Below are 22,520 nucleotides of genomic sequence, written 5' to 3'. Positions count from 1 at the left end.
ACCAGCAGTAGCACAGAAGTAAAGGTGGCAATATCATACCGTGCCACCTTTACTTCTGCGCTGCTGCTGGCAGCAGCACAGCCTTCAGCGCTTGGCACCTGGCTAGCAGCTGCTGCTCTTCTGCTGCCCAGCTCTGAAGGAAGCACAGAAATAAGGGTGGCCCCCCTTGCAAACCTCCATTTGGGTCTTGACCACCCCTATCGCCCCAGTTTTGAGTATAGGGTAAAAGTACACAAAAATACAGATTTCATGGTGGAGACCAGATTTCACAGTCCAGGACGTGTTTTTCACGGTCATGTATTTGGTAGGGCCCTAATCATCAGGCAGAACTTGAAGATAAAATGATCAGTATAACTAATAATCAAGGGATTTACCAAGAAGCAAAGAACTCAATAAGTCAGTCTAAACCAGTTGCTGTTGCATGCTATATATGATTTGATCTACTGATAAATGAAGATCTTGTACTAAACAAAGCAAAAGGTACAATTAGTCCTTTGCACATGTTGGCCAACTAAAGAAACTGTCAGCTGAGCAAGAAGGAATTGCAAGGCAGTGGTTGTTCAGCAAAAATCCTGACTTTCTCCCATATTTACTTACAATTAAAGTAGAAGAAATGCCATGTCTAAAGTCAGTTTTCATCCACTATCAAGGGAAAAGTTTCCCCTCTAACATCATGAAAAAAAATCTGAAGAATGCTGACATTCCATTTGACTTCATTGAACTTAAGATGCAGTTGCATCTGTGTCCCGCGAATTCAGCAAGCATAAAATTAATCTTTTCAAACTGGGATACATCCATTCAAAACTGAGGAATAAGTCCGTGTATCCACTATATAAAACTGTTACAGAATGCCCCATCCCTAGACAATATAAGACATACTGCACAAGACCATGGTGGCTCTCATTTGAAATCCAGCCAAAAAAAGGAGACCGCAAAAAACCTCATGGGTAAATATCTGTGTTCAAAATAGAAGTTGAAAAGAACCCCCTACTCTTTTACCATTTTTATCCATGGGAAAATCATGAAAAAGGCAAATGTCCTGTGGAAAAGAGACCACAAAATGTTTTATAGTTTTTAGGAGCCTAAGGAAAACCAGAAGTCTCGCTTAAAGTCACAATGGCAGTAGCCCCTACGTTACCAAACATGAGCCTGTCTGAAGGGGATTTCCCCCCCCCCCCCCCCCCAAATTCAAATGATAAAAATTTAGGTTTCCCTAAGAGAGACTACAAATCTTCCACATTCGTACAAAGTCCTTTGCTACCACCTGTTTGCCTGGGCTCTCCTGTTATGTTTAACTGATCTGATAGCTGTAGACTCCAGCAAACCCAAGGAATTCCTGTTGGTGTTAAAGAAAAACTTGCATTCTGTTTCTTTCATAGATGACTTTTATCTAAGGATTCCATAGGGTTTGTTGCTAGGGTCATGACCTTGAATTTAGAACACAGCAGTGGCTACAACTCTGGATAGCAGACAAGCATTCAAAGAAATACTCTTTCTCTCAAATGGACAAATCTTCAAAATGTCTTATGCTTTACAAATGCTCTCCCCTCCACCAATGATTATGGTTATAGGAACTCTGAAAGTAAGTGGAAATAAATTTGCTGGATTTAAGGGTAATGAATCTGGCACTTCTCAGGTCCTGGCTTCCACTGCAAAGAGACTTCCTTCTAGTACAATCAGAAAAGCCTTCATGGTGGATTTATAACAACTGAGGAAGAAATAGAAGAAGCCCAAAATTCCACTCCAGAGTAGTACAGATACTATTCTGGATGAAGAATCCTTGCATTGATCACTACAGCCCACATAAAGAAGAAAGCAGATTACCTGATTAGACATTTGATTCATAACTCAAATAATTCTGAAATCCGGTAATCTGATTTTATTTTGTATGAGGGAAATACGTGCATAGTTATAAAGTTGATTTAGTATTAGAACTTATTACTAAATCATCAAAGTCTTCTAAAATTTTAAGAAAAACTCTTCAACCAGGTCTACACTACAGACTATATGACTACGTTTCTCAGAGGGTTGAAAAATCCACACCCATGAGCGACGCAGGTCTGTTGACCTAACACCTCATGTAGATGGTGCTATATCAATGGGAGAGCTTTTCCCTTCGACATAGCTTATTGCTTCTCGGGAGATGGATTAACTATGCCGACAGGAAAAGCTCTCCTGTTGGTGTAGTAACATCTTCATGAAAGCGCTATGGGTACTACAGCACTGTAAAAATTAATTAATTAATGGAGATATCTTATCTCCTAGAACTGGAAGGGACATTGAAAGGTGACTCTAGCCCCCTGCCTTCACTAGCAGGACCAAGTACTGATTTTGCCCCAGATCCCTAAGTGGCCCCCTCAAGGATTGAACTCACAACCCTGGGTTTAGCAGGCCAATGCTCAAACCACTGAGCTATCCCTCCACTGTAGGTGAAGACAGGCCCTTCTAGTGAGTGGAACAAGGGGCATGGCTAGAGATGCGAGGGTCTGGAAAAATTTGAAACTTTCAGGGGAAAAAAGAACTGTTTGTTTTTTATTGCCCACGCCCCCGTTTTCTTTTCCTGACGCCTGGCACGAAAAAAAAATTGGAAATGCTGGGGAAAATTGAAAATTCTGTGCGAAATATTTTTTCAGAATGAACAGTTAGTGTTTAGAGTAGTCTTATTACTGCTGCACTTCCATCCTTCAGAATTCTTCTAATTAAATATTTCAAATGAAGTTGCTTTATTTCAAAACTTACAGTATTAAGTAATTACAATTACTGTATACTGTAGGTCTATATACAATATATATCTGTAACCCCCTGGGGCATATTCTTATAGCCCCCCAAATAGCTGCCATTTGTACTAAAGAATAACTGAGTACAGGGGCCCTTCCTTGTGGCTTACTGCCTGCCTGTCTCTGACTTCTGTCTTGGAAGTGGAGTTTGGTGTGGAAACAATGTGGGCATGAGGGGGCAGCAGCTGCTACCATGAAGCTGCTGTCCTCCTGACTGGCCCTGATGAGCAGCCCACTCATCCCAGAGACATCTCCTCAGTGGACTAGGAGGTTGACACCCTCTGTCGTGCAGGGAACCTAACAGTCTGTAGCCTGCCTGCGTAGTCACTGGGCTAGAGAGCAAGAGGCCTGTGCATCCAGGGCCTTGGAGGAAAATCTTGGGGGCCTGGAATGGATTCTGCCTCCAATTCCTGCCCCAGAGATCTGCAGGAGGAACCAAATGCACCTGGCATGGAGGAGCTCTTTTTCTTCTCCCTCAGCAAAAATGATATGACCATGGAAGCATTTCCACATTGAAAGTCATTCAGACAAAAAGGGAACTGTATCTTGCAAATACTGCCAAGTGAAATATGCATTTTTCAAATGCTATGAGGATGGCCAAACACATCCTTGCATGTAAAATGTCCTGCAGACATTAAAAAAAAATCCTTCATGAGTGGCAATGAAGGTCAAGAAGAAGAGGTGACACTGACAGTAGTTGCACTCGCAACAATCATCCTCGATCCAGAAGTCCTTCTGCTTCTGACACACCACCATCTGGAATTGTTGTACACTCAAGTTCAGCTCTTCAGTTATCAGGAAAACCAGCATTTCAGCCAGATATATCCAAAAGACTCTCAACAATGACTTCATTTACAGACAAGGTGATGCTTGAATGGCAACAAAAAATTGACCAAACTCTCTCAAGGGTGATACATGTTTCTGGTTCCTCACTATAAGTCACAGAAAAGAGTGATTGGCAGGAACCTTTTAAACTATTAAGACCATCATGCCAGTCACCCAGCAGACATTCTTTGAGCAAGCCTCTTCTACAGTCAGAATATGAACATTTAATGCAAACTGCAAGAAAAAGAATCAAGGAAGCACTTCGTCTGGCAGTACTTACAGATGTGTGGATGGATACGTGGGGGGAAGAAATCCTCAACTGTATGATAACATCTCAACCAGTTTGTTTGTTTGTTTTTGTTTACAAGAGCACTGAAACAGGAGAACAGACATACAGCAGAGCATATATTAGTGAAATATGTGAAGTACCAGAGAAGACTGGAAGAGGGAAAGTATTTGCTCCTCTGCTGAGTGATAATGCCAGTAATAAGAAAGCAGCATGAGACATCATAATGGACAAATATCTACATATTACTGCAATAGGATGTGCTTCCCATGGCCTAAACCTGCTTCTTAATGACTACATGAAGTTGGGCACACTGGAAGAGATCTTTAAAAGAGTAAAAAGATATAAAACATGAAAACGCAGGGAGAAAAGCATGGTAGGAATATAATGGTAGCTCTAAAGCTTTCTAGCAAAATAAGACTGGGAAGTGTGGTGATGTCATTTGGAAAGTTCAGTTTAAAAAAAAAATCTTCAAGAAACGGTGATAATTGAAGATCTAAAAGTGTATGGTGCTGTACTTTAATGAGGATGTCTTTGGGGTTCACCTCCAGAACTCTGAAGATTTTATTGCCAGTTGCTTCTGCAGTCACTGTAATTAACTCTCACAAAGCCCCTTTTTCAGACTTCCGTCAGCTTATGGCCAAGATAAAAATCAACTGTTTGTTTATGAGTTAATCTCCACTCACAAGTCAGGAAGAAGTGAAAAACTGTATTCATAGATGGGAAGAATTTTAGCTGCAAACTAGTACATGCTGCTGCAAACCTCTTGAATCCAATGTTCTATGTTAGTGATGATCGCATTTGACTGCATTACTAAACAAGCATCACATTTGGGACTAGATGTTGGGAAAGTACTTTCAAAGGTTGCATATTACAGAACCTTTTCATATATGTGGTCCAGGAGTATATGTAATATACCAAGTATATTACTCCTACAGTGTGGTGGCAAGGCCTTTATACAACACAACCTCGGATTCCTCTTGCTTCTCATCTGCTTTCAGATTCCTCCATCTTCTGCAGCATGTGAAAAGAGACTGGTTGATATTTGGAAATAAACATGCAAAATCAAGAAACAGGCTAACATGTGAAAGACGTTGAGAAGCATGTTTCAGTTAGTGCAGATCTTCAATTTTAAAAGTACATGAAGATCATAACAAAAGTTCAGACCAGAAGTTGTGAATCTTTCAGACCGATTCTGATTAGAGAAGTCACAAGCAAAATCTTAAACTATTCTAGCATCATTAAGATATTGGTAACTAAACTGTTTAGCCAGCTATAAATGAGTATAATATAATTTTGCTTAAATTGACACTTTTTAGTAGTGTGTTTATCCTATATAGAGTCTGGTGTTTACTGTAAAGTTTAGAGAGATGCTGAAACTTACCGTTTGTCCTTAATATTGTGCTGTTAACTACATTATAATGAATATGTAAAGACTCTCTCATCCCCATAAGCTTGATGGCGGCAGCAGCAGCAGTATCACCCTCAAATCTCCCACCCCAACAAATCCAGGAAGGGTAGTTAATGGTAGTGAGAGCCCAGGCCAGCTTTCTGGCTCCCCTTCTCCCCAGTTGCAGACTGAAGAAAGGGGGCAAGGGTGGAGCGACTGCAAAGTCCAGGAGGGAGTCAGATAGCGGTTGTCCAAGGGACACTTTTATCCAGTGGTGGGGAGAAGAAAGGGGACAGGCTGAGTCAGTGAGTTGGGGTTTATGTCTGTGGTGCCATATACTTATAAGCATTTAAGGCTGAATTTTCAATCTGTGGCATGCATGGGATGGGGGAGGTTTAGAAACCTGAAGATATATTCATTTTTTTCCCCTTAAGAATCCTGCGATTTGGGGGGGTTCTGACTCATGATTTTTTAATCTTGGGCTTGGTAATAATGAATATCAAAGCAAACAAAGGGTGGCGGCATCAATCATGGATTTGGGGAGATATTACTTGATAATTTTCCTTCAAGCATAACATATTCCAGTTTTCTGCCCTCTGCATGTTTTAATAACCAAGTAGTTGTACATTACACAGTGATGAAGACTGCAAAGGGAAACTGACTAGGATATTTGTGAGTTTGTCTTTGCAAGTGTTTCTGCTAATCCATATTCCAGCATCTGAGGAGCATTTTTTTTCTCTTTTTTGTAAGGCTGTTAAGGAAATGGTGGGCTGAAGTGGATACTTCTATGGGCAGTCCTTTGGGGCTGTGTGTGGGGGTTAATTATGGGATAGGCACCCAGAGCAATGCATGGACATCTATAGTAGTAGTTTAAAAGTTTGATGAAATCAGGCTGGAGTTTGACAGTGCATGGCATATCCATCACACAAGCGTTTTGAAGGAAAGATGAATTGATTGCTCTAATCAAAACACCTGACTCTTTACACCTTTTTGTCTCCTGCACTTTCTCCTTTTTAAAGGATGGTGTGAATTGGCTGGCATTTCTTAATAAATACAAACTTCATGGAATTCTTTGTGATGATATGGGTTTAGGAAAAACATTGCAGTCCATTTGTATTCTTGCAGGAGATCATTGCCTCAGGTAAGCTGCTGTTCTATCACGCACTTTGAGGATTTTCTTTAAGATACTAAAAGTAACATTACGTTCTTAATGTTTGATACTCTAAAGGGCTCAAGAATATGCAAGAACTAAATTGGTAGACAGTGTTCCTCTTCCATCCTTGGTGGTTTGTCCTCCAACGCTTACAGGTCATTGGGTGGATGAAGTGAGTAAATTTTGCTCCAAAGAGTATCTCAATCCTTTGCACTATACGGGACCTCCCACTGAAAGAGCAAGGTAAGCACTACATTGCAGAAAAAATACTTTGACTTGAAAATATATTCTCTATTTGATTAAGATTAATTTCAAAATTCTTTGTATTCTGCTGAAAAAATAACTTAGCTTTTTATGTGGACAGTAAATCGTAGAATGTTTAAAGTACTTTTGTGGGTAGAAATGAAGACCTATTTATTTATATTTCCCCTGAACACTGTTTTTCCATATCTGTTTTAAGATTACAACACCAGGTGAAAAGGCACAATCTCATAGTAGCTTCATATGATGTTGTGCGAAATGATATTGATTTCTTCAGGTAAGAACTAATGTTTGCTTTCTTGCTTTCTTGCTTTATTAATATGTTTAAAATATTAAACAAGACTTCCTTTATTTCCTAGAAATATTAAGTTTAACTACTGTATTCTTGATGAAGGCCATGTAATCAAAAATGGAAAAACAAAATTGTCAAAAGCAGTAAAGCAGCTGACTGCCAATTATAGGATAATTCTTTCTGGGACACCAATCCAGGTAATTGCTACACGCACTATTTCAAGAGGGTGGGAGTGGAAGAGGCAAAGGAAAATTATTTTTGCTGTTACTTCACTGTCCTCATGATCTTAGCTGTCCTGTTCAGTATATAGCTTATTATTGTGAAATAGCCATTATTGCTCTCCTGAACATCTGAGGCTCGTGCTCACCATTTCACATATGGAAAGGGGACTCTGAAGTACTCCCTCTCCATTTTTTTGCAAACTGTTTCAAAGTGGGTTGGTCTTCCATCTTTATGGAACCTAGGGGGTTCCATTCCAAAAACTCATGGCACATGATCATCATATCAACTCGAAGTTCCTCACATTTTGAGTCCTCTTGTGCTATATAAGACCTCTCTCCTTGGGATGCCTGCCTCGCATTGAGTTGAGGTCACCAATGCCCTTATGGTACTGCCACTCTCTCTCTGTAGCTATCTAGAGGGCATGGTTTGATTGATGCCTGGAGGTGTTGGAGAAATCCAGTCATCAATTATGGAGTACACATTCTGAAGTCACTTTGGTTCTGGCCTATGAAGGTACCATTGGGGCCTTCACCTTACCTAATCCTCGATTTCATCCTCACCCAGCTGTCAGTCTCCCAGACACCCAAAACAGCTAAAGGATCATAAATGGTGTCGAGAGCTTCATTGCACTGTATTATAGGGTAAAAATTAAAAAATAAGGAAATACTCCATAATATTGGAAACTGTTTTCAGTTTTGGAAATGTTTTAACGAATCTTTCTCTTATCTTCAGAATAACGTTTTAGAGTTGTGGTCACTGTTTGACTTCCTTATGCCAGGATTTTTGGGTACTGAACGCCAGTTTGCAGCTCGTTATGGCAAACCAATATTAGCAAGTAGAGATGCTCGGAGTTCCAGTCGAGAACAAGAGGCGGGTAAGGCACAAGCTCCAATCTATTTTCTTGCTTGTTTCTTTGTAGCTCAGAATTGCTAGTGAAAACATCCAATGCTGCAATATCCCAGTATAAAGTCTTTCTGTTTGTGATGTTTGAAGTAATTTGCTTCTTTGTTGTGGTTTTTAAACTATTTGCTATGTCTGCTGTTGACACCTAGGAGTTCTTGCAATGGAAGCACTGCACCGTCAAGTATTGCCATTTCTATTGAGAAGAATGAAAGAGGATGTACTACAGGATCTTCCACCCAAAATTATTCAAGATTATTACTGTACTCTCAGTTCTCTACAGGTAAGTTTAAAAAGCAAGATGTAGAATCTCTCTGGTACTCGGCATCTGCTCTGCACTAGTTGGGACTACAAAGGAACCAGTTGTAGGTCCATGATCCCGGGGTCAGTTCAGTGTGAGCCTTGACCTATTTTAGACCACCCAGATTTGAAAATGTTTTCTTTTAAGGCTTAAAATTAAAAGGAGTGTGTTTCTGGCATCACTAATGTGGGTCATTGTAGTAAATAATTTCCTAGCATGTATTACTTAAATAAATTTGCAAATTTATGCATATTAACTTGAAAAGTAAAATTTTCAAGTAATAAGTTTACACACAAACTGTGGTATCAAGATTATGTTGAATAAGATAATTATAACTTTAAAAGTTTTCTTCTCCATTTGTTGCATTATTAGGCAGTCTGGAATTTAAATTTTCTCATTCTTGTTTTATATTAAACACACACTCCTTTCTTTCACCTGGGGGGGCCCTACAGGTTCAGCTTTATGAAGATTTTGCCAAGTCTCGTGCCAAATGTGATGTTGATGAAACTGTTTCATCTGCTTCACTGAATGAGGAGACTGAAAGGCCAAAGCTTAAAGCTACAGGACATGTGTTTCAGGTACAGATTTCTTCAATAATTTGTGCTCTCTTGTTAATGTATTTCTAGTAGATTATATTCTAGTAAATCCTACTTAAATCCTACCCTACTGAAAAGAGTAATTTTGTACACTGGATGTTGAAATATAGTTCAAAATAAATTCGGTTAAATCCTGAACCTACTGTTTAAATGAAGCAATTTCCATAGCTGTGATCAACTTGTCTGGATTATAGTGTGAAGAGCTATGATGATTAAATTACATGTTGCTGTCTTATTTTAGAGTGAAACTTCCTGTTTAAAATATTTAAACTAGAATAGGTTTTCTTTTATATATTTTGCTGAATTAATCTATATTGAAGTATGTCCATCTGCTAGAGTTTTTATTCTAAATTGGAAATGGATTATTAAAAGTTCTTATTTTTATCAGTGAATTTATTTAAATATCAAAAACTGTGCAGGTAAGAATAATTTTAGTTGTATCAGTGTTAGTTTCACTACAACAGTCTCGAATAGTGAAATTTTTATATATAAATATAAATTATCCCATTGTATCTATTTTTCCACTCTAATGGAAAGGCAGGCAATGTTTTGTTTGGGTTGGGGAGAGGGAATTTCCCCCACCATACTGAAATGGTGCATGACCACAATCCTTCATAAATTTGGATCCAAAAATAACTTAAGATAAATTGGTACGGCAATACTTCTCTGAAGGGCCTCACGCAGCTTCCAAGTCCCAATCTTGTTGTTTCAGAGTCATATGATGCTCTGATGAGAGAGGGCTTCATGCACTGTCCCCAGAGCAGGAACTAAGATTGTTTTAATACTAGCCAGCTGCAAGTTTTCAGCTGGAATTAACTTTTATTTAAATAAGTGTATGATACAAACATCTTTAAAAATCTATGTTGTCGTCAAACTTGTGAAATTATGGCCAAGTGGGCTACAACATTAAATATCAATTTTGTTCACCCTATTTTCCATAATCTTTAGTTGCTGCTAATCTCACCACTTTTCTCTCAAAATTTAAAAGGCATTGCAATATTTACGAAAACTGTGTAACCATCCAGCATTAGTGTTAACAACCCAGCATCCAGAATACAAGAGAACCACAGAGCAGCTTGCAGCTCATAACTCATCCCTTCGGGATATCCAGCATGCGCCTAAACTGTCTGCTTTAAAACAAGTAAGTATACTTAAAACCTATTATGTATCCCAAAGTTCATAAACGTATGTATTGTTCTGGAGTTACTGTGATTATTGTATAACTTGTGTTTTCGAAAAAAATATCAATTAGAAATTTAGTTTATTTAAAAAATTAGTTAACCTGTCCTTGAGTGTCTGCCATATTTCTGGTTTTACAGTCGCACTTTCCTGTTTTTTGTGTTTGGTTATTTTGGGAGTGGGTGGGGAAGGAGGAAGCTGTTAAATAATTTCTCTCAGTCATTGCTTTGCAAAAGAATCCACACAAACAGAAGAAACTGAGACCCCTTGCAGTCAATGTGTGATGCTGAATTTGAGCTGGACTATTTGATTTTACAGTGAAGCTGATCATAAACAAAGTGCCAGCAAACAATCTGGAAAAAGGGGGAGATATTTTGTCCCTCTAATCTTTGTTATATTAAGCAAAGATGTTACAAGTAATAGCAAGTTTAAAAGCTTCAGGTAGAAGTGATTTTTAAATTGATGGGGGTTTTTTAATGCAATTTCCATGTAAAATTGACTGTACTGCACTATTTTTTAACCAAGTGTTCACTCTTAGCATGGGACCACCATTTTCAGGCAAGTAGCTATAACTTGTCTGTACAAATTTTAATCCAAGGCATTTCTGCTCTTTCTGTATATATTTGGAAATGATCACTAGAAATATTTGCTAAAATTTAATTTTTTAGAAAATAGTACTATATTTCTTAAGAAAATAGGCATACATAATTAAAAAGATGGGATATGTATGAAGTGTTGATTTTGTACAAATACAGAAGTTATGTAGTTATTGCATGGAGATCTAATTATCTCTCCAATCCTGCATTGTAATCTGTGTGGGCACAGCAGTCTGCACACATGAATCACAATACAGGATCAGGCCTTAGTCATTGTTTTTTTTCAAGTGCTTTAGGGTATCTGAAGTATGAAAGTTGCTTATCTGTTCTTTGTTGCTTTACTGCTTCCTTTTACTCTTAGCAGAATATTGTTTGACTTGTTTATTATAGAAGAGACCTCTGGTGATTGAAGACATTGACTCAATTTTCTATATAATCACACATGTTTATGTATTTTTAAGTAAGCTATATCCTCTTACTAATCTAATATTGATAGAAAACTATTTGTTTAAAACCAGTTTTTGTGGAAACAAGATAAGAGATTTAATGTTTTCTGCCAGATTTTGCAGGTCCTTCATAGTGTGAAAGGATCTACAGTCAATATTCCTTGTTTCCTACAGAATTTGACTCATAGCTCATTACATACCCTGCAGGAATTTGTTAATTTAGAGAGAGAAAGAGTGTGTCTGTGTAAATTATTTTATTCACTTCTGCCAGCAGTGTAAATATAACTATTTACAAGAGAGACATAATCCATTGTGGTAATTTTTATTTTAAAATTTACTTGAAGCTACTACTAGACTGTGGTTTGGGAAATGGTGGCTCTTCAGAGAGTGGCACAGAAGCTGTTGTGGCTCAGCACAGGATACTTATCTTCTGTCAGCTCAAGAGCATGCTGGATATAGTAGAACATGACCTTCTCAAACCTCACTTGCCCTCTGTTACATATTTGCGATTAGATGGCAGCATACCTGCTGGTCAAAGGCATTCCATTGTCTCACGGTAAGTTCCTCTCTTTTTTTTCCTCTTGTGTTTTAAGACAGACTACAATGAATGGCATTACTTACTTGAATACAAAATTGAAGTGGCTCTTGTCTCATGGGAGCTCTTGCAGTTTTTAATAAGATAGGGTACTATAATTTCTACTCGTGTGATCAGATTATACTGGCAGACCATCATTGCATAACTGATCTTGCAATTTGAATCAGATTAAGTGAACCAGTGTAAACATGTGTTCACAAATATTAACTGATTAGCAAGGAACCATGTGTCATAAAATAAGCATCACACTTTAAAAAAAAAATCATTAAATTAAATTCTGAATGACACTAGGCTTACATTGTTAGGAAATCTTCACATGATAGGCTTTCTTCGGTTTGCTATTACTACAAAAGAGATTCCAAAATTTCAAATGTACTCAGAATATAGTGAATATACTTATAACAACAATTGAACTATGGAAACAGGTCTTTATTGTAAAGCCTAAAACATTTACTTGTGAGCTGGCTTGGTTACCTCTTGTCCACTGTTCATCATGCAGAGACCTGGATACAATCCTAATTCCTAAATCTTGATCTATTGCAATGTTTCCAACTCTTGCAGTGATGAGTGTTTTTTCTTGAATAGGGGAGAATCTCAGGTTTCCTGTAAAATAAAAAATGAAATTTCTATTCCTCGTTGCAAAGAAAATCTTGAAAACGTGAAACAAATGCAATACTCAACCAGAAAGCAAATAAAAATAACCAAACTTTCATGATTATTTTGAACACTTACAATATTACTATTGTACTTTGTCACTCTGGCAGAGCCTTATATCCACAGGTCATTTGGCTTTCTGTTCAAAATTGTATGGTGCTCCTCAAGAAAAGGACTGGAGCCTTCCATATACTCTTGACATTCCCCCTCCCTCACGCTGTGAGAGAAACCATCTTGAACAAAGACTGCATCTTCCTAGATTGTTTGACTTTTAGATGCATATTTTCACTTTTGTTTGTAAACATCTCTACCTTTATCTCTTTTACTTACTATAACTTAATCCATGCTTTTTTTTCTTTAAAAACTTGTTTTGCTTTTATTATACAGTATTGTGTTTCGAAGGGAAGGGTGTTTTTACCCATTATTTTAATAAATTGTCATGTGCCTTCTCTAACTTCAATATTGACTGTGACTATATAGTGATGGGTGCTATACAGTGCAAAGAAACATCTCTGAGAACCTGGAGTTCATTACTTATTGTTACTTGCTAGGCATGATTTGGGCTGGGGGAGCCTAGAAAAGTTTGCAGGTGAGGAAGACCAATTGATGTGGCAGGGAGCTGACAGTCTTATATCTAGTAACGCTCACGTTTGCAGAGGCAGAGAAGTAACACAGTGGCCCCCAGCTCTGGGTATTCCCATCAGCATGTTACAATTAACATGGCCTTTGAAAGCACCAGCCAATAACTTCACAAGATAATACTCAAAACCCAGTTCATCCTAGATTTAAACAGAGGCTTGTAAATTCAGTAGCCCACTTGCCAATGACAATTAGGAAAGTGTTTTCCCTAATGAGTAGAGTGTCTGCAGATTTAACTTTTATTTTATTTTTATTAAGTTTTCTGGCTCTTATGGCTCTGAACTAAGGAAGCCAGCACTGCAGTGGCTAAACTTGAGGGTGTGGAGCTGTTTGCCTCAAGACTGTGCTGCTGCTCATAGCTTTCATAGAATCTGAACATGGGAATCAAGACTGCTATTGTTAGTTTCATTGCTGTTTATCAGAACACTGAGGACAGCAATGAAACTAACTTTCAATCTGCTGCTGCTTTTGGGAAACTATGCATAGTCGTTCCTGTGGGAGGTGGAATAGAGTAAATCATACACAAGCGTGAGCAGCATTACTAGCAGCCCAGGAGGCTTAGAGAACAGTGAAGTGACAGTGACCAATTTTCCCACCTTTGTTCCTCTTTGGACTTCTGATCCCAACAATCAGGAGGTTCAAGCAGGAGGATTGGTGAAAAGAACATTCTCTTACCTGTAACAAAATGTCACTAGAATAGTATACTAGTTCCCATATTTGTACTTCAAAAAATAATACATGGCAATATTATATAGACTTCCTTTTTTAGACCCATTAGAATTCTAAATAGCCTGACACCAGTCCATGTCAATGGCATAGTTCTTTTTTCTCTTTCTCTTTCTCTTTTTCTTTTTCTTTTTTTCTTTTCAGTATTCTAGCAGTGTGACCCTATTGTAAGGCTCTGTAAAGCCTGTTTAGACTAGTGTACTCTCCACTATTCACCTACAGTACTGCTGTCTCTGGTGACTATAGGCCAGATAGACAGAAGCAATTTGTCAATCCATGGCGACAGCTGTATCCAAAGACAAAGAGTTCCCATGGAGAGGGCAGGCAGCAGTACTGCTACCATCCCCCTGGGAATTCAACCAGGCAAGGCAGCTTTAAGTTCCAGCCAGTGATCCCTAAGGAGCTATGCCTAGTCAATGTACTGAATCAACATGCCCTGGCCAACCCCACCTGCATTAAGAGCTTGTACCAGTTGGTTCTGAATTCCCAAGCAGAATGGAGGTTGCAGGTGGTTTATACCATTGTGCCCCAACTACTGGCAACTTTTTCTACATTAACAAAAGTGAATTGGTGCAGCCTTATTGGCATTGTAGCAGTGTTCTGATTTTTAGATTTGAGAATCATTTTAAGGAAACAAATATCTTAATTCACATTAGCTTTTACCTTAACTAGTTTTTGTTTTGGGATGTGAGTTATTTTGTAAATAATATAAAGTAGTTTTTACTGAATTATTTCCTCTTCTGGTGAGCTACAATCTCTGCCTGTGTAAATTAACCTCTTTCAGGTGACCAAAAAAAAAAAAGCTTTACAACAAGCAGTGAAAAATATGATGTCAAAAGTGATTATATACAATATTAATTATTAATTTAATTACTTGTCATTTTGTTTCATTTCTGCAGTCACTCTTATGAATTGCTAAATACTTGATTTTAATTTTTTTGTGTATATATAGGTTTAATAATGACCCATCCATAGATGTTCTTTTGCTTACCACTCATGTTGGCGGACTGGGACTTAACTTAACAGGAGCTGACACAGTAGTGTTTGTGGAACATGACTGGAACCCAATGAGAGATCTGCAAGCAATGGATCGAGCGCATCGTATTGGGCAGGTAAAATACCAATTGTTAATCTTTCATGAGTTATCAGAAACACCTTTTTTGTTCCCGCAGCCCAGGGTCTCCCACAATTTTTGGTGTTTGTGTTGCTGTCCTCTCTCTGCAGCTCATGGACAGACAAGAGTTTTGGAGTTGCATAGTCTGGCCACACCTTCTCAGCTCCTGCTTGATTTCAGTTTCTCTGCTTTCGTGGCAGCATGTGGATAGTGGTTTTTACAATTCCTGCCTTCACATATGGCATGGGGGGCTTTTTTTTTTTCCCCCCTTCAAAATTTGGGGCAGTGGTGAGCAATGATCTCCCTCCTCTCCCCAGGCCAGTTTTTAGCCAGGTGTTGGAAACCCACAGAGCCTTAGGTACAGTGCCTCCCTGCTGACTGCTCTGCTGTACCTGGAAGGTGCAGAAGTACAGCAGAGCAGCCTGAAAAGCACCAAACGGTGCTCCATCTACCCACGGCTGTATCCTTTCTTATTTCATTTTCTTCCCTCTCAATGTTAAAATCCGGCATGAAGATCATGGGTTCAGCAACTACTTGGTGAAGGAATCCATCAGCTATCGCATCCAGGAAAATCTGAACCTTATTGTTATTACTAGCACTTGTCCTCCAGTCTATATCTGGGAAGTTAAAGTCTCCCATGATCACACAATAAGAAGAAAACAAAGAAAAGTGGGACCACTAAACACTGAGGATAGAGTGGAGGTTAAGGATAATCTAGGCATGGCCCAATATCTAAACAAATACTTTTGCCTCAGTCTTTAATGAGAAGCTTAGGGATAATGGTAAAATGACAAATGGGAATGAGGATATGAAAGTAGATATTACCACATCCGAGGTAGACGTGAAACTCGAACAGTTTAATGGGACTAAATCAGGGGGCCCAGATGATCTTCATCCAAGAATATTAAAGGAACTGGCACATGAAATTGCAAGCCCATTAGCAAGAATTTTTAATGAATCTGTAAACTCGAGGGTTGTACCGTATGATTGGAGAATTGTTAATATAGTTCCTATTTAAGAAAGGGAAAAAAGGTGATCCAGGTAACTACAGGCCTGTTAGTTTGACATCTGTGGTATGCAAGGTTTTGGGAAAAAATTTGAAGGAGAAAGTAGTTAAAGACATTGAGGTCAATGGTAATTGGGACAAAATACAACATGGTTTTACAAAAGATAGATCGTGCCAAACCAGCCTGATCTCCTTCTTTGAGAAGGTAACAGATTTTTTTAGACAAAGGAAACGCGGTTGATCAAATTTACCTCAATTTCAATAAGGCATTTGATATGGTTCCACATGGAGAATTATTAGCTAAATTGGAAAAAATGGGGATCAATATGAAAATTGAAAGATGGATAAGGAACTGGTTAAAGGGGAGACTACAACGGATCATACTGAAAGGTGAACTGTCAGGCTGGAGGCAGGTTACTAGTGGAGTTCCTCAGGGATCAGTTTTGGGACCAATCTTATTTAATCTTTTTATTACGGACCTTGGCACAAACAGTGGGAATGTGCTAATAAAGTTTGCGGATGACATAAAGCTGGGAGGTATTGCCATTACCGAGAAGGACCGGGATGTCATACAGGAAGATCTGGATGACCTTGTAAACTGGAGTAATAGTAATAGGATGCAATTTAATAGTGAAAAGTGCAGGGTCATGCATTTAGAGATTAATAACAAGAATTTTTGTTATAAGCTGGGAACGCATCAGTTGAAAGTAACAAAGGAGGAGAAGGACCTTGGAGTATTGGTTGATCACAGGATAACTATGAACCGCCAATGTGATATGGCCGTGAAAAAAGCTGATGTGGTCTTGGCGAGGTATTTCCAGTAGAGATAAGGAGGTGTTAGTACCGTTATACAAGGCACTGGTGAAACCTCATCTGGAATACTGTGTGCAGTTCTGGGTCTCCCGTGTTTAAGAAGGATGAATTCAAACTGGAACAGGTAAAGAGAAGGGCTACTAAGATGATCTGAGGAATGGAAAACCTGTCTTATGAAAAGAGACTCAGAGCTCAGCTTGTTTAGCCTAACCAAAAGAAGGCTGAGGGGAGATATGATTGCTCTCTATAAATATATCGGAGGAATAAATACCAGGGAGAGAGAGGAATGATTTAAGCTCAGTACCAATGTGGACACAAGAACAAATGGATATAAACTGGCCATCAGGAAGTTTAGACTTGAAATTAGACTAAGGTCTCTAACCATCAGAGGAGTGAAGTTCTGGAACAGCCTTCCAAGGGGAGCAGTGGGGATAAAAGACGTATCTAGCTTCAAGACTAGGCTTGATAAGTTTATGGAGGGGATGGTATAATAGGATTGCCAAAATTAGGCTATTAATTGATCTTTGACTATTAGCGGTAAATATGCCCAATGGCCTGTGATGGGATGTTAGATGGGGTGGGATTTGAGTTACTACAGAGAATTCTTTCCTGGGTGTCTGGCTGGTGAGTCTTGCCCACATGCTCAGGGTTTAGCTGATTGCCATATTTGGGGTTGGGAAGGAATTTTCCTCCAGGGCAGATTGGCAGAGGCCCTGGGGATTTTTTGCCTTCCTTGGCAGTGTGGGGCATGGGTCACTTGCTGGAGGATTCTCTGCACCTTGAAGTCTTTAAACCACAATTTGAAGACTTCAGTAGCTCAGACATAGGTCAAGGGTTTGATACAGGAGGGGTGGGTGAGATTCTGTGGTCTGCGTTGTGCGGGAGGTCAGACTAGATGATCATAATGGTCCCTTCTAACCTTAAAGTCTATGATTCTACCCACTGGAGCAGCTGTGACTCCAACATGTGGGGGAGGGGGAGGGGAAGGACTAGGAGTCTATGGGCAGAGCAGAAAGAAGCTCCAAGGATGAGGAGGACCGCAATCAGCTGACTCAAGGGGCCCCTGGAGAATAGAGGGAACAGAATTGTGGGGTTACAAATGCTCCCTCAAAGTCCTAAAATGGGTCCTGAGCACCTTGATAAAAGCAGGGCTCATAAGCACCCTCCTCCTTCCCAATTTGGCCAGGGGGGCTCTGGAAGTGTTTCCCTTCCCCCACTCCCTGGCGGAGTAGGATCCAGCAGGTGAGGAGTCTTAAGATCTCAGACTTCTTAAAAATTGTTTTCCTTAACCTCCGAGGATAGTACAAGAAGCAATGGGCTTAAATTACAGCAAAGGAGGTTTAGGTTGGACATTAGGAAAAACTTCCTAACTGTTTGTAGTTAAGGATTGGAACAAATTGCTCACGAAAGTTGTGGAATCTAAGTCATATTAGAGATTTTTTTAAGAACAGGTTAGACAAATATCTGTCAGGAATGGTCTAGTTATTACTCTAATCCTGCCTTGAGTGCAGGGGACTAGACTAGATGACCTATTGAGATCCCTTCTGGTCCTACTCTTCTGTGATTCTGACCTCCTGAATATGGGAGTAATAGTGATCCCTCAGAAGAAAGATGCTTAGGGTTCTACTCAATCTTCTTTATCACTGAGAAGCATACAGGAGGAAACCAAGCCGTTCTAGATTTCAAAAGGCTCAACAAGTGGATGAAGACAATAAAGTTCTGGAAGGAGATATTAACCGCTACAATGTCATCCCTGTCACAGGGAGACTTTCTGACTTAGTGGATCTGGAAAATGCATACCTTGACAACCCAATCAGACTGTGCCATCACAGGTTCCTAAGGTTTACTTATGATAGAAGGCATGCTCAATATGATGCTCCATTCGGCTTGTCCTCAGCCCACCTGAGTCTTTACAAAGATGGTGGTGGTAATCATAGCCAGACTCAGGTCACAAGGGATCCACCTGTACCCCTTCCTAGAGATGACATTTTAATCATAGCTCCATCCCCACCAACAACATGCAGAACTATGTCCCTGACCTTGAATTTCCTACAGGCACATTGAAGGAGTTTTTCTTGATGATAATAAACCATTCTGTTCACCCAAATAACTCACTTGAGAGCAGACATGGACACCTCAGTAGCAAGGGTAATATCATCTATAGAGATGTTCCAGAAGATTCAAGACGTCCTCCCATTGCTTTGGAACTGCAAGAGACCCACTTTTGCATTGAGCCTTCAACTGCTAGGTGTCTTAGTATCATGCATAGAGATTACTGCATCATACATCAGACCCCTTTTAAGGCTTCATCTTAAAATGGGGGAGGGATAGCTCAGTGGTTTAAGCATTGGCCTGCTAAACCTCAAGTTCAATCCTTGAGGGGGCCGCTTAGGGATCTGGGGCAAAAATCAGTACTTGGTCCTGCTAGTGAAGACAGGGGGCTGGACTCGATGACCTTTTAGGGTCCCTTCCAGTTCTATGAGATAGGTATCTCTCTCTCTCTCTCTCTCTCTATCTTGTGTGTGTGTGTGTGTGTGTGTGTGTGTGTGTGTGTGTCTACTCCCCAGAATGCATGGAAGATCACGTCAGGGTTTTGGAACAGGTAATTAAGTCCTTTAAATGTTTGCAAGGGCATGCCCATGCACTTCCAGCTGTCTTGATCCTCACAGCTTCCACCAACCTGAAGGGCTGGAGACCACACCTGGGTTCCAAATAGCTCAAGGCATATGGAACCTGAAGGAAAGGACCCAAAGCAGAAACCTCCTAGAGCTAAGGATGGTCAAGCTGGTGCTATGAAGGTTCCAGTCCAGCCTAGAGAGGAACCACATCCTGCTCAGTTAGACAACATGACCATGGTTGTATATGTGAACAACCAAGGGGGAACCAAGCCCAGCACTACATGTCAAAGCAACAGAAATTGTGCAGTGAGTGGAGCATTCTCTCTTCTCTTAAGGCAGCTCACATAAAGGGAGACTTGAACCAGAAGGCAGACTGGCTCAGCAAGCACAAAGTGAATAACTCCTGGTAGTGTATGTATCCAGAAGTCTTCAAGTTAATCATCCAATTGTTCAGCCTGCCATTCTTCTTCATGTATGTGCAATGTGCCTCAGGTGGCACACTTCCAGGATTCAACACCAAATTTGGTCTGCTGGTTGGATCATTAATTTCCCAGCTTGGGCTGGGTACTGACAAGGAGCATGATGTGAATGCTGAGCCATGCCCCCCTGCCTTCCATTAACTGAAATATTAATGAACCACATGAATGTGAAGAGACCAAAGTACTTCACCAGAGAAGTGGACCCCAGATTCATTGGGAGAGATGTCCTATCGTACAAATGGCTGCAGGGCCTCCTGTATGCGTTTCCACCCTTCTCATTATTATGGGAAGGTGGTTCAGAAAATAAAATGAGAACGCGTGACAGTAATATTGGTAACCCCACATTGACCAACGAGATCCTACTTTTTGGACCTGATAATGGAAATGGAGACCACCGGTACAGCTCCCAAAGAGACAGGACATCAGTTCTTCTCACAAGGTCCTCTGCTTTATCCAGACCTGAAATGGCTCTAACAAACAGCCTGACTATTGAAAGGGAAGCACTGTTATCATTGAGTCTGCCCTCCAAAGTCATCAGAACACTTTTCTTTTGGAAGAAGATTGTCCTTGGAAGCATACTCTTGTATTTGGACTATGTTTTGTGGTTGGTGACGGGAACATGAAGCCAATCCTAGAAATCCAGGAATTCCAGCTATCTTGGATTTTCCTCAAGAAGGCTTCAACAAAGGTCTCTAACTCAGCACCATTACACATCAGGTGTCTGCCTTTTAGTAGCATGATATTCGCAGGATCCGTGGGTTCTCTGACAAAGAACCTCCGGGTAGCCAGATTCCTTATGGCAGTTCAGTTAGTCAAGCCAGATAGTAGACCTCTTTTTCCCAAGTGGCACACCACTTGTACTGAGAGCCCTGACAAACATCCTTTCAAAGCATTGATGTCTGTTTTTATTTGTCCATCAAAACTTGGCTTCTGATTGACACTTGCCTGGTGGACATGATGGCTGAGTTGGTGGTGCTCTCAATGCAGGAACTTTACTGCATATTTCATCAGGACAGGATGGTGCTCAGAACTCCAGAATCGTTTATCCCAAAGGTGAACTCTTTCCATGATTCCCAAGAGGTGGTTCTACATTCATTCTGTCCAAGGCCATAGCCTCCTGAGGAGAGAGGGCACACTTTAGATCAGGGGTTCCTAAACTTGGTTCGCGGCTTGTTCAGGGTAAGCCCCTGGCGGGCCACGAGACACTTTGTTTACCTGAGTGTCCACAGGTACGGCCACTCGCAGCTCCCAGTGGCTTAGGTTTGCCGTTTCTGGCCAGTGGGAGCTGTGGGAAGCGGTAGCCCAGCCTGTGCCACTTCCCGCAGCTTCCATTGGCTGGGAATGGCGAACCGCAGCCACTGGAAGCTGCGAGCAGCCATACATGCAGACGCTCAGGTAAACAAAGCGTCTCACGGCCCGCCAGGGGCTTACCCTGAACAAGCAGTGAACCAAGTTTGGGAACCTCTGCTTTACATGTCTCTGAAAATTTACCTCCAAGTATAGAGTCCCCCCAGGAGAGCAGGTGCCATATTTGTAGCCTTCCAGCCAAGGACTCAGAGCTTCCATGTCCTCTATTGCTCAGTGGATTAGATGATGCATTGTGGCAGCGTACAAGGCATTGGAGATTCTGGTTCCAGAAGGGATCAGAGCGCACACTACATGATCCCTGGTGACCTCATGGGCTGAAAAAGCTAATGAACCCACAGCAGAAATGGGTAATGCAGTCAGCTGGTCAAGTTTGCTGTCCTCTGCAGACTTCAAGGACAGAAGGGACCATCATAACCATCTAGTCTGACCTCCTGCAAGTGCAAGCCACGGTGCAGCCCCTTGCTCACCCACTCCTGTAACCTCTGGCAGACCCATAATCTCTGGCTGGGTTACTGAACTCAAATCAAGAGAGGACTTCAGGCTCTCAGCAAGACTTAGCCACAAAAAGCTTCACCAAAGCAGCAACAGAGCTTGTACACATTCTAAGCAAGCTAAAAAAGCTTTTAAAAAAAAATCAAAGAAAGCAAAAACAGGGAAGAAAAAGCATAAAAGAACTAGGTGGTGTGAATCTTCTGATTCCTCTTCCTCCTCCATAGAGATTGATAAATTGTTGGGCTCTGACTCAGATCAGATCTGGGGAAAGACTTCAGCAAAGGTTACCCTCCCTCCCCCAAGAAATGGATTATTTAGATTCAGCCTGAACAAAACCCTGAGAGTAAGCCTCTGAGCAAGTTTCTCCTCTCAAAATCCTTCTCTGTGACCACAGTTACTCTACATTCTTCCGTCAAGGAAGTAATCAGGGATGAATGGGATAAGCCAGACAAGGAGAACCACATTAACAGAAATTCTTTGGTATCTTAGTAATTGGGATTTTTGATCTCTGGATCGTACAGAACTTAAGGTTGATGCTGTAGTGTTCCCGACTAAAGATATTCTATTACCCTCTCAGAAGGTGAGTTCTACCCTAAGAACCCCATAGATAGAAAAATGGAGACCACTCTCCAAAACAAACAAACATAGAGGCCTCTTCAGCCTTCCTGTTCCTAGCAGCTGCTTCCTTTTGCGAGGGCATCTGTGTCCTGGCTGGAAGATCTCAGAGCTCTCAAGGATACAGAGCCACCCTGACTTTGTGTATTTTAAAGAAAGTTTCCCTGGAGACTGTGT

General features: G+C 40.4%; 1 protein-coding gene across 2 annotated transcripts in view; it reads left to right on the top strand.

The window, feature by feature from the left end:
• BTAF1 (B-TFIID TATA-box binding protein associated factor 1) overlaps window positions 1-22,520 on the top strand; it is a 110,813-nt gene that overhangs the window by 83,269 nt on the left and 5,024 nt on the right. For both annotated transcript variants that reach the window (XM_054034838.1, XM_054034837.1), the window contains exons 27-36: window positions 6,298-6,419; window positions 6,507-6,674; window positions 6,892-6,969; window positions 7,052-7,181; window positions 7,939-8,080; window positions 8,259-8,389; window positions 8,860-8,985; window positions 9,992-10,144; window positions 11,569-11,780; window positions 14,791-14,950. In XM_054034838.1, the coding sequence (XP_053890813.1) occupies window positions 6,298-6,419; window positions 6,507-6,674; window positions 6,892-6,969; window positions 7,052-7,181; window positions 7,939-8,080; window positions 8,259-8,389; window positions 8,860-8,985; window positions 9,992-10,144; window positions 11,569-11,780; window positions 14,791-14,950 (1,422 nt within the window). The remainder of the gene's footprint in view (window positions 1-6,297; window positions 6,420-6,506; window positions 6,675-6,891; window positions 6,970-7,051; window positions 7,182-7,938; window positions 8,081-8,258; window positions 8,390-8,859; window positions 8,986-9,991; window positions 10,145-11,568; window positions 11,781-14,790; window positions 14,951-22,520) is intronic.

Source organism: Malaclemys terrapin, chromosome 7 (genome assembly GCF_027887155.1).
Source record: "Malaclemys terrapin pileata isolate rMalTer1 chromosome 7, rMalTer1.hap1, whole genome shotgun sequence".
In the NCBI taxonomy this organism is placed as follows: domain Eukaryota; kingdom Metazoa; phylum Chordata; order Testudines; family Emydidae; genus Malaclemys; species Malaclemys terrapin.
This window is presented reverse-complemented; position numbering and strand designations above follow the sequence as displayed.